Here is a 13,220-nt window from a genome sequence, read left to right on the forward strand (position 1 = left end):
ACATCAGCTTCCTCACCTCTAAAATAAGAGAGGTGGACTAGTTTACCTTTATGGTTCCTTTCCAGCTCTAAATTTATGAACGTTTCCTAAAACTTGATACTCCACTTCCCACAATTATGTTTTCATGCAAGCTATTTTTCATGTCTAAAATGTGTTATCTCATGATTTCTATCCTTTAAAACCCTCAGTTTTTTTCAAAGTTGAATTCAGATGACACGTCTTCCACAAAGCTTTCCCTGCTCCTGCATTCAATCCCTTCTCAATTGTTTTCATAATATGGTTATTTTTGTACATGTTGGAATTCTTTCACTAGAGAGAAAACTGCTTAAGATCATGACTACTTCATTTGTCTTCGTGTCTCCAGTACCTGGCATATAGTAAGTGCTTAATAATAATAACTAGCATTTTTATAGCACGTAAATGTTTGCAAAGTGTTTTATGTGTTACCTCATTTGATCCTCACAACAACCCAATAGGTAGGTGCTATAAGTATCCCCATGTTACAGATTAGGCACCTGAGGCAAACAGAGGTGAAATTACTTGTTCAGCATCAAGCAGCTAATGAAAAATTAAAACTTAACATCATCCTGACTCCAAATTCAACTCTATCCATAGTGCCACCTAGCTGCCTTAATATATTTTTGTTGTCTTGACTGAGTTGAATTCAATTAAAGTCTAAGCTATGTGTATGTGTGTATTCATGCATACACAGTTATGTATGCATTTGACACAGAAAGAAACAGGGATGTATTTTCCCAGTATATTGCCTAATATAGGCATATGGCACAAATGTAAAATGCATGAAAAAACTCTACTCTTTCTGTCTTCTCATCAAAAAGAAAGCGTAGGAAGATTTTGACCCTAAACATATTTAATAGAAAATGGAAAACAGATAGAAGTTGAAGAAGGGACCAGCCAGCTGCTTTAAATGGGTTCTGGCCTAAATGCATTGCACAAGATACTGAAGTAATATTCAGGTGTGATCAGTGAACCATTCTTGGTAATCTCCAAGGAATGGGAAAGGTGCTAAAAGATCAGGAGATAGGAAAATGTCCTGATTCTCAAAAAAAAAAAAATACATCCTGAAACAATAGATGTGTGGGGTTGTTGTTGATCCTCTGTAACATTCCAGAATGGATTGTGAAATCTCTAGATCATGAAATGAATGGTTATTGCATATATGTTGAAAAAAGTCAATCATTAGGAATCAGCATGATTTCACTAAGGCTAAGTCATGCCAAACTTATCTTATTTCTTTTTCAGACATAGTTATTAGAACAATGAAATGCTGCATTCATAGTGTTAGGATTTTATCTAAACATTTGGAGAAATCTCTCTTAACAAGCTCTTAGGTAAGGGTTAGGTGGGTTAATGGTTGATTAGGTTAACAGACATGATAAGCTAGATTCTCTGGTGTTATGGCTCTGAGCCCTGTTCTTGGCCCTATTTTCAACATGTTATTTTTAATCATGTCTTGGTTGAAGAAAAAGAAGGCATAGTTATAAAATGTGTGCATGATATATACATACACACACACACACACACACACACACACACACATATATATATATATATATATATATATATATATACACATATATAGTAATCAATATGTTGATGATAATCAGTATCCAAAAAGTTCTAGGCAGGCTAAAAGAATAAACTAAATTTAGTAGGATGAAATATAACAGAAAAAAATGCAAAATTTTGCACTTAGGATCCAAAAATAATAACACTATATATACAGGATGGGAGATGATTTCTTAACAGGAGTTCACGTAAGATGGAGGGATTTTAGTGGACCCAAATTCACTGAATCAGGTGGGCAAATTCACTGCCACCCCCCAAAAAAATCACATTTGGAATATTGTGCTTAATTCTCAGTGTAGCACTTTGGAGGATAGATTTGGAGGAATAAATAAACTCAGGCATATCCAGTGGTTGGGGAATGGAATAAGGAAGGAACTCAAAACTGTTTCCTGATGAGAAATGGTTGAAGGACCCAGGATTATATAGGTTCAAAGAGAGAGTCTTAGTGGAAAAATAATAGCTGCCATGAGTATTTGATGATCTTTTATTTGGATGGGAGATTGACTTCATTTATGCAGTTTCTAAGGGATAGAATTTGGACAAATGGAGGAAGTTATAGGGGGAAAGATTTCAGCTAAGTATAAGAAAGTATAACAGTTGGAACTGTTTAAAAAGAGAATGAACTGTTCTGTGAGGCACTGAGTTACCCTTTATTAGAAGTGTTCAGAGAAAACCTGGATGACATGTCAGGGATGCTACCAAGAAAATTTCTGTATGGGGTATGAGGTTCAACTTGCAAGGTAATTTATAAGGTTCCTGCTAACTCTTAAGATTCTGTACTATTTACTTTTGGTTATCCTTGGTTGGTCCCATATTTAAGTTGCTTTAAAGACAAAACGCATCTCAGGAAGCATCTTGGTTTTGCAATGGATAATGAATCAGTAGCTAATTGGTAGTGAGAAAATCTTCAACAAATCTGGTGAAAAAGGGAAAATTAAACCTGGAATAAAAATAGCAATATTCTCTTAGACACAGAAAGCAGAGAAATGCTAAAAAAAATCCTTAGAATCATATCTTAAAGGGAAAAAAAACATTTTGCTGGACTATATAGAATGGCTATTTTGTAGAATTACTTTAGACAATATAATTGCTGTTGCAATTGAAGTGAAAATGTAGTTCATTTATCACTCAAGATTTAAGTGTTAGAAAGTAATTTGTGGTGAAGTGCTTTTTTTGGGGATGGACACATGATCATTGAAAACATTCTATTTACATTTCAGGTCAACAGCAAAAAGAAATATTGCAGTGGAAGCAGTTTCTTTTAAATTTTTTTGGATGAGACAATGACTCTGTCCTTTGTGTAGATTAAAATGCACATTTCTGAACAATGGACAATGAACTAATAGATTGTTCTTAGTCATAAGGTGTCAAAGTGAATATCACAGGTCATAGGAATAGTTAGAGTTATCCAGTGTCTGATGAATGCAAATATGCCTCAACTATTTATTCTTCCCCCTTCAACCAAATGAGAATTTCTAGTCTTCTTGGGCTATTGGCAGGAGAAACATTAGCATACACATATTAGAATATTGACTGACGTCACAAGGATTTAAAATGTAAGGGGTTTGTTTATTCTCCTTTTATCAAGCAGGTTTTTTTTTCTTACAGATAGAACATTCACATGTTGTAAGTTACAGAAGAAGAGTGTATGAGACAGACCTAATGTAAATCATTAAATAACAGCTTACATGGCTCATGTTCACAATGGGAGAAATTGTTAAAAGGGAAAGCAGATTCAGTAACAAGAAACATAAGCAGATTGCTGTTGTTTATTAAATCTATCTCCCAGGAAATTTCCTCAAGCTAAAGAAAGATCTACTGTACCACGCAGTGCAGGATGCTATACACACAAGAGATTACACGCTATAAAATTTCAGGTTTCTAAGCATTTTACACAATCTAAACCAGATTAAAGTTTGCATTTAAAAAAGACATTTTCTGTTTGCCTTTACTAAATGGAGGTCATTCCAATAGCCCATAAGTATTTTTTAATCAAAGCAAGTTTAAGGGGAAAAAAAAAAACCTCTCTAAACATGTATGCAATGATGGTAAATAAGGGCATTTTTTCAATAAACCAACCCTCTGTTGTTGTTTTACTGAGACAGAAAGAGACAGAGATAGAGAGACAGAGAGAGACAAAGACACAGAGACAGAGACAGAGAGACAGAGATAGAAAATGTTAGAAATTGACAGAGTGACAGAAACAGTGGCAGAGATATATTGAGAAACTAGATTGACATTGAGAGACACAGAGAAATATTAAGACAAAGAGTGACAGAAAAAGAAATAGTGAGTGAGAAAAAAAGGAGGGAGGGTGGAGGGACAGGATAGAGACAGAGCTAGAGAGAATACAAAAGAATGGAGAGTAGTGAAAGAAAGAATATAATAGTCTCTATATGCTGTCATAAAGGACAGGAGTTTCTAGCTTCTTAACTAAAGAGGGACATTCTAGTGAGTGAGCATTTAGGGATTATGTAGCAGAGGAACAGGCTAAGCCAATGATAAAAAAAATGATGAAAGACAATCTGAGAAAATACAGGTAAATAGCAAAGGCAATGGGTAATCAATCACAGCTTAAACCACTGGTATAAGGGTTAACAATCTTATTCTCTGAATCATATTTCTAAATTGTCTAATGCCTAATAGAAAATCAGCTTTCTAGCCAGCTCATATATTCTGGTGTTAATTTCACAATATGCAATTTTCTCTAAGTAGATGTATATGATCCAAACCCTGGGCTATCCGGAAATGAAGAAATGAAGGTCTACTAGCTACTGATGAAGGAAAAGGTCTGTATATAAGCAGGTGACATACCAAACAAAACCTGCAATAAAAATATACCCATACTCTAGAGATTAGAAACATTTTGAGTACAGAAGACACTGCAAGCATTTTTCCCATATCACACTTTGTTTTACCTCCCCTCCATGCTATGTGGTACACTCCATTTGAAATTCTACCTTTTGTTACCTACACACAGCCCAGGGCCAACTTATGCCTTCAAAGAGTATTTCACTGAGGGTCAAACAGATGACTGAAGGCAAGATTTGGCTAAAGAGGGACTAAATGTTTTTCTTTCCTAGGACCATCCATTTAAAGCCACATGAGAATATATTATTTTGCTTCTATTCTTCCTTTCCTCATGAGACATTCCCTTCAAGGCACAAAAAGATTATAAACAGTGGACAGGACAGAATGTTTTCATTTCAGAATTCTAAGGTTGCACATACCTTTATTTGTGATTTGAAGTAAACTGAAAGAGGGAAAAAAAAACAGCAACAAAAATAAAAAACAACAACAACAACAACAACTAAACAAATCACCCTTAAAATGTAATCGAGCTTAAGTTACTGGAAAATTTCTGGAGTTATATATAATTTGCTAAATTTTCTTGAAATTTCTCTGTAATCATTAATTTACAATGTAACTATGGAATGTTTCTTTAAACGAGTTGGGCAATTCCCTACTATTTCTAATATTGATTGCAATCAATATGTCTTCAAAGACATTTTAATTGCTCTGCCATATTAAAATCCAAATTCCATTGGGACACCAAATGATCTAAGTTACATCAGTTTAAAATATAAACTTCCAAAGAAAAACCATAAATTGAAAGAATGGAGTTAAGTGCAATGTACTGTAAAACTATTCATTCAGTAGTTATCTAACTTGATTCTTTAGGCATCTCCAACCCAAATGACTGTGTTTCCTTTCTCTACTTCAGTGATCTCACAGTTTAGCTTATTGAGTCGTCCATCTAAGATAAATAGGGATTCCTTGGATGGTGTCATCAGGTATTGGCCAAAGAGCCCACTGTCTTTGATTAACCTGTTTTTTCTGTTCCAAGGCCATTCTTCTGCCTTTAAAGGCTCCTTGAGGCTCTTGATCATTTTAACCTTCCCAGAGGCAAGTTCTACAAAGAGCACATCTGTTTGCATGCCTGAGCTGCCATAGACATTGTACTGGTGGGCTTCAGTAAAAGAGGGCTGGAAGGCCACATCAGATATATGCAGGTTAGTGTGAATATCAAATGCATCCTGGATTTCTCCTCTTATGGTAATGTACTGGACCCTCATGAGGCCTTTCACATCATCAATGCTTACAAGATAGTGTCCATCTGGAGAAACATATGGGGTACCCATAACATCACCATTGTATCCAATGACTGAGTCAGTTACACTGTCCACCATGAGCTGGGGTGGAATAGCCCCAGTACTGTCAGGGCTGCAACTGATAAAATAGTATCCTCCAAGGTGAGTGTAAGCCAGAGATTGAGGAATGCAGTTGTAGTCCTTTAAGCTAATTGTCTTTATATATGACAGAGTTTCAAGATCAATTTTCTGTAGTACAGCTTCATCTTTGTGAAGAATGAATCCAAACCTAAAAAAATAAGAGGGGAGGAGTTAAATAAGAAATCACAGTGTTATGCTATAATGATATAGATGCTTTATGGATAAGAGTACTAAAGAAATATAAGACCTTTGTATCAAGTTCTCTTTGTACCCTCAAGCCTTATTAGAACAAAGATCTAAAATCCAACTTCTAAATTACAGTTTCCTTATTTCTTGTCAATTATAATTAGCAGAGTCTAAAGTAAAATACTAAAAGTAAAGTGTCTAGTAAATTGGCAGAAGATATATTTTCTTATAGGTCTTTTTCACATGTAGGGAAACAAAGTTAGCAGTTATTCTGCTTTATCTTTCAGTCTATGAAGAGCTTGTGTTTCAATTAAGGGTTACTAAAGAGATTAAGCCTGGACTTGTGATTGGATCATCACAGGGAATTTTGTCCAAAATTGGTTTGGCATCTTTACTACAGCTTACAATATGAGGCTAGAAAACTAAGAAGGGTTAAATGCTTGCTCACAATCACACAGCTAATATTTATCAGGGATGGCACTTGGACGCCAGTCTTCCTGACGCTAAAGTTTACTCTCTACTATACCATACTGCCTTTCTAAATGTTAGAATATCCTTGAGGGGTAAAAGGCTCATGTACCAATCTTCCTGCTGTCATTATTTTCATTTGCTCCATATTTTCTTAAGGACAACAAATTAATTCAGCATTCATTGTTATCCTGATAATTATCCAACTATTTTCCATTTTAATTCAATCGAAGTGCTTATCTCAAAAAATTATAGGTTTATGACTTCCAACTATCAGGGTTGAATTTGTTATATTTTATGACCTCTTTTGTATTGCCTGTCACCTTTGTCAATTCTACCCTAATTCCCTAAAGAAATCACTGGCATAAATTTCATGCATTGAACTTTATCATTCTGAAATTTATCCATCTCCCAATCATATGACTATTTTCTTCAGTTAACTCAGTTTTAATTTTATACTCTTATAAGATTATTGTAAAATACTATTTGAGATTCTATTATGTTTCTAGTGAAGAATAGTTCAAATGAACAAGTCATTTGTATGGGGTTTTTGATTAATTATGGCTTCATTTCAGTCTTTTCCAATAACATAACTGAGCTGTTCTGAATCCTAGCTGCAGGGTGTCAGAGGTCCCTATTGCTCAGTGTTAATATATTTGGAAATCTTGACAGGCTGAATCAGTGGGTTAATAGTATTAACAGCAAATAATTGTTACTGGGAGAGAAAAGGAGCCTAGATTGACTGAACAAGATTAGATCCAAATTGGGTTTTAGTCAATCTCATGCTAGGCATACTTTGCTTAAGTTTTCACTTCAAACAAAATCCCTTTTCAGCTGTTTCCAAACCTAGAGGCAGTACAAAGAGTACTGACTCAAGAGCCGTAAGACATGGGTTCAAATCCTCTCTGGTCTTAGGCAAAGTCTCTTAACCTACCAGGTTTCAGTTTCCTCATCTCTAAAAGGATGGTGTTGGTCAAGATGGTCTCTGAGGTCTATTCTAATTCTACATCTCTGATATAGAATTTGTGAGAACAAAAATCCTCACGTCACAGAAATGTAAAAATGCTCATGGTCTGCATTTAATCATAAAGGATTAAAAATATCTTATGTTTCTATGACCTATACAGTTTAACTAGAATATTCTAAATTAAATGGAGACTTCTAAATTTAAATAATTGCCATTATTCTCATAGTTTTTCTTTCATTACAATCATACATGAGTACATCTCATTGAATCTAACAAATGACTGAGAAATTTAATGATTAGTATGTTTCTTGCAATGCAAGAGAGTTAGAAATAACACATTTTTAACATGGTATAGAACAATCAAAATGATTTCCTTGAAGACAAATCAGTAAGGCTTTGTGCTAGCAAAAGTATTTCACTAAGGAAGAAATGATTACTTATTTAAAAGGTCTTTTAGCTGCTTAATGCAATAAATGAAGAACCAATAGAATGGATATGAAAAAAAAATAACCATTCTCTGGACTTGACCTACTGAGACCATTCTCCCTTCCTCTAGAAGAGTTAATCCAATCTTGTTTGGAATGTCACCCTGAGGTTGAGCTATTCTGTTTGATGAGAGCAAGTTACCAGCCTTCTACAGACTATGCTTTATTTTTCATCTCAGCATCTACTCTGGACATCTTCTTATCTGCCCTGCCATGGCAAAGGTAGCTTCAATCTCTTGCTACTGTTTCCTCTTGCTCTAGAAACTCTAATCAAATTAATACTACCATTATTCCTGGAAAAAAAAAAAAAGATGAGGCAATTGACTGACCTGTAACTCCTTTTGCCTTTTTTTTTTAATTTGTCCAGGCCATAAATCCCTTCCCCAGCTACCACTCTCCTACATGAGTCATCTTCCCCTACTTGAAACAAGGGCTAACTTTTATATTTATATCCCCAGTGCCTGGCACACAGTAGACATTTAATAAATGTGTTTCATTCATTCTTTCCTTCATTTTGTTATACTCTATACTCATTAGCAACAACTTACCTTCTTAAGATTCCCCCTACCACCACCATCATAACTTTGAATATGGCAATGGTTTGTGGGAAATTTTTCAAATGTTTTAATCTTAAAAATAAATCTGTGATGATTATATAGGAAATAGATACCTCAGTATATAGCCAATGGCAAATATTGGTATAACAGTCAAGGGGTTGGCTATACAAACTAAGGACTTGAGTGTCCTAAATGGACAATGAAAAATACACCGATTGAACCTCCTAGCTTAATTCTACATCTTTGTGTAAGTATTGTAAGTATCACTATGAGATTATTTTATATAAAATGAGTGGCCCTTCATTTGTGAATTTTTTTCTTCATCTGTATACTCTTTGAGGCCCTGTGTGTGTGTGTGTGTGTGTGTGTGTGTGTGCGTGCGCAAATACATATAACTGATATTACTTACGAAATACCAAATTATGGTGGGAAGCACTGTCTTTTTCTGTTGTACATAGTAAATGTGCCTTGAGGCAAAACTAGCAATGGACATATTTAATTAATGCAATAAGTCAATCAATCATTGACTGTTGGACTCAGCTCTCAAACCTGAGGCAGCTTGTCCCTTTATATTATCATTTTAAGTTCAGTAATGAGACAATGTGAGAAAAGCTTGCACCAATTTCACCTGTACCGTTTTTCTCTGCAGGAAAAAAATAAAGGCCTTGATTCTTCTGAGATATAAATTCTGAATCTTTCAGAAGTAATTAAAATTTAAAAGGAACAAAGAAATGGGCTGGTTAAAAAATGAAGAAGCTCCATGTGGAGTGATAAAATGATGTCTATTTTTGCACCTAGACTATTTCGTGACTTGGGATGTAGCAGCATAAGCAAGGCATCCAAATACCTTCAAGTTTTCACCAGTGATTTATAGGGTAGGAAGTGGTGTGTTTAATTCAAAGTTTCCCCTGGTACAGGTTGATGTGTGGAGGCCTCCCACTGTCCATTAAACCCTGATTAATATTTATGATATTTTCAACCTTCATTCTGCTTAGTGTAATAAAATCTTGCAAAGTGTCAGGCCTAACATTGTCTCACTAATGTTTGTCAGAGTCTATAAAGAGAGTAAAGAAGTCTGTGTTCTATGAGGAATGAGAGTTAAAACTTATTTTAAAATAACTTCTTTTACAGTTAATGAAACTAGGTAATTGTAGCCTTTAGGCATGATGTTTGTCAGAGACAGTTAGCAGAGTTATATTTTATTGTTTCTTTCCTCCATTATGTTTTCCCTGCATTTTCTAATAATTTTTGTCCTTGCTTAAGCTTAAAAAGGGGGTACAGTTTTAGCTTATGACCTAGGCTAAAAAGAAAAAAAAAAGCCAAGTCAATATCCTGTTCTTTAAATGGCACCATTTTGTCAATATGAATCACTATCTAATAGAATCCTAGCCAATACAGACCAGTAGGCATTTACTGGATGCCTGGCATAGTGGTGTAAGTGCTAGGATAGGAAGACAAAGCAAAACAATTTCTTCCCATAAGAATCTTAATATTTTTTTTTTTTTTTGTCTAGGCAATGGGGTTAAGTGACTTGCCCAGGGTCACACAGCTAGTAAGTATCCAGTGTCTGAGGCTGGATTTGAACTCAGGTGCTCCTGACTCCAGGGTCGGTGCTCTATATCCACTGCGCCACCTAGCTGTCCCCAAGAAACTTAAATCTTAATGACAGAAGTCCATCCAGATTACTCCAGTAAAAGATTCATTAAGCCATCTTGTATTAGCAAGGCACTGTGATAAGCATGGGAAATATAGGACAAAATAGTATCTAATATTCTACTGTAGTGTTTACAACATTTAAACATGAAAACACATAAATTTATGTTACATATAATATTATTATATTATCATGGTAGTATTAATACTGTCATAATATTACATCATCATAATATCATAAATAATAAAATATAATGTATGTGATAATTTGAGGGCACATGGAAAGCTACCAATTCAATTACATTATTAGTGTGCTATGAGGAATTGACACAAGACATCTGAGATATGTTATTCTAGTTTTATAGACTAGTTTTCTAGTTATCTAGTTTTGAAAACAAAGACTAAATTTTTGGCCACAGGTCTCAGATTCACCTTCAAATTATGGTGAAAGAGGTGGAATCAGGGAAAAAATTTAAAAAATGGATTATGCCAAATAGTATCACCAACCCAATCACTTGTAAAAAAAACAACATTTCTATGGCCCAGGTGATAGCCCCCATATTATTACATATTGGAGCAAAATTACCAAAATAAATAATGAAGTGGAAATAATTTGGACAGATCCTGGAAGATAATGGTAAAGGAATTTCACTTGACTTCAAGTCTTGTACTTAATTACTTCCCAAAAGGTTTAGGGTAGGAAATGTGGTATCCTGGAAAGAGTCAGAGGATCTGGATTCAAATTCTGACTCTGCTACATTAGCCTCTCTAGGCTTCAGTTTTCTCATCTGTAAAATGAGAGGGTTGGACTATATTGCTTCTTAGGACTGTTCTAGCTCCAAATTTGTGATATGTTAACATGAGAAGACTTGACTAAATAGTCTTAAAGTTCTCTTTAAGTTCTGATATATTAAGAATACTAAGAATGAATAAGGGCTTGTTCTTTTAATTAACAAGTGAGCATATGACCAAGTAGACTAAACTTCAGTGATATAGCTAACATTCTGTTTTTGAATCTTGAACTGTGAATCTGACACATGCCATCATTCACTATGTTTCGTGTTCCTGTGTAGTCAGCCCTTTGTTTCTATGTTTGATTGCTGACTCCTGTAAGAAAAGATTAAGTGGTGTCAAAATCAAATGCCAAAGGATTAGATTTATAGCTGACTTTTTTTTTAGGAAAAAATATTTTATTGTGATAATTTATAAATATATTATATATTAATCATTTAATTTAACCCTGAAAAGATCTTTACATACACATGATATAAAGTTTTGTCTTGACAACAAGTGACTTAAGAAGTGCTATTATAATAAAGTTAAGGACACAGGTTTGTGTCTTAATGCTTCTAAGAAGTAAGTCATGAAAGCACTAAATAATAAATATATGAATTATGAAAAGCACTGAGACAGCATTTTGGGTGGGAGTCATAGTCTAACAGTTCTTATTTCAACATAAGCTTACTAAGAGCAAGACCTGGATGATGCACCCATAAGACTGTCCAAAGTCATAAAAAAAATAAGGGTTGGGACAAGAAATAGTTGAAATATGTCCACTTAAAATAATTCAAAACAAGAAATTCCTAAAGTGTCTAAACATTGAGTTTTAAAAGATGATAATGTCTCCAGAATTGTGTCCATATGTGATTTCCTCTCTTTTTTCTAGTTTCCTTCCCTTTGGAATTAGTTATGGGTACCCCGTTCATGTTTTGTTTCTGTCATATGAAGTTAACATAATAAGTGAATAGCATAATTTGTTGTGACTGATCTAGCCCCGTAATGCTTGAACCATTGCCTAGCATAGCTACAATCTGTCAAACAGCTTACTATTGAATAGTAAGAGAGAACAGGGTTGACACATTTGTAATTTTTAAAAAATTGACAAATGAGACTTTCTGTATCATGTATAAAAGCATCTTGCTGACCTATTAAATGCATCAGTGAGACATATCTCCTCATAAAAGGTAGCTGCATTCATAGTTGAAAAACAAAAGCAGCAAAAAGAAATAAAATTGGGCACATTTGTTACAGTCTCATAAAGAACATAAATTTTTCTAGATTGCTTGAATACATTGATGCAAATGAGAGATGACTAGATTGCTTGAATACATTGATGCATATGAGAGATGACTAGATGATCTAGAGCTTTGGGATAAGGAAGTATAACATATATGTGTGCATGTATGCTTTTCCAGATATCCTGATAGATCTCAGCATTTCTTTGTTGAAAGATTTCCCCAGACCATTTCATTCCCTGGAAAGAAGGAAGAAAAGAAGGAAAGAAAGAGGAAAGGAAGGAAGAAAGTGATGCAAGGAGGAAAAAAGAAAGGAATGGAGGAAGGGAGGGAGGATGAGAAATTGGACTTCTCTATTAATTAAAAAACAAAAATAAAATAAAATAAAAAGATCATGAAATTTATTCCTGAATATTAAGTGATCTGTGCAGCTCAGGTGTATTCTTTATTATTTCAATGTAGTACATAGTACATTAGCATAGTTGGTTCTTTCATGGCCTACAAGATTTAATGTAGTTTTCCAAAGTGGTCATTACTTTCAGAGAATAACTGGCTCGTTAGTAGCGTATAGTTTGTTGGGTAGCGAGCATATATTATGAAGTCTATACAGTACATTTCATACTTAAAATACAGAAGTCTACTCTTTAGGAGCATGAAAGTTTAGGATTCAAGATAGTTAAGCAAGTCTCTTTAAGACACATTTTGTGAGGTAGACAATTGTGTCCTTTTAACAGATCTGTGAATGAATTCAGGTGAGTGCTATTCTTTGTGCATATCACAACTCCTACACACCCTCTCATTCTGTGTGATTTTCTTATATGGATTTCTATATATTATCCATGAAATCCCCCAGCACACTGGTCAACTTTCTCTGATGCTTTTAATTATCTTGAGAATGCCAATATAGCCCTTGGCCCAGCCTCATCTATTCCCAGTCTCACTGTATATGTAGTCCCTTCCTTTGTGATTTTTCATGTCCTCAAGGATGTCTTTTGTACTACTTCTCCAGTACAAGTAATCCTTGATAAAAACTTTTTGTTTTGTTGTGTTTTTGAACACTGATGCTG

The 13,220-nt window shown here is 34.5% G+C and overlaps 1 protein-coding gene across 3 annotated transcripts in view; it reads right to left on the reverse strand.

Moving 5' to 3' along the window:
* Positions 1–5,267: 5,267 nt before the first annotated feature.
* The window catches only part of FSTL5 (follistatin like 5), an 856,262-nt gene continuing 848,309 nt past the window's right edge, over positions 5,268–13,220 (reverse strand). For all 3 annotated transcript variants that reach the window (XM_027866922.1, XM_027866921.1, XM_027866920.1), the window contains one exon: positions 5,268–5,970. In XM_027866922.1, the coding sequence (XP_027722723.1) occupies positions 5,268–5,970 (703 nt within the window). The remainder of the gene's footprint in view (positions 5,971–13,220) is intronic.

This window comes from Vombatus ursinus, unplaced genomic scaffold, assembly GCF_900497805.2.
Source record: "Vombatus ursinus unplaced genomic scaffold, bare-nosed wombat genome assembly UNPS02014784.1, whole genome shotgun sequence".
In the NCBI taxonomy this organism is placed as follows: Eukaryota; Metazoa; Chordata; class Mammalia; order Diprotodontia; family Vombatidae; genus Vombatus; species Vombatus ursinus.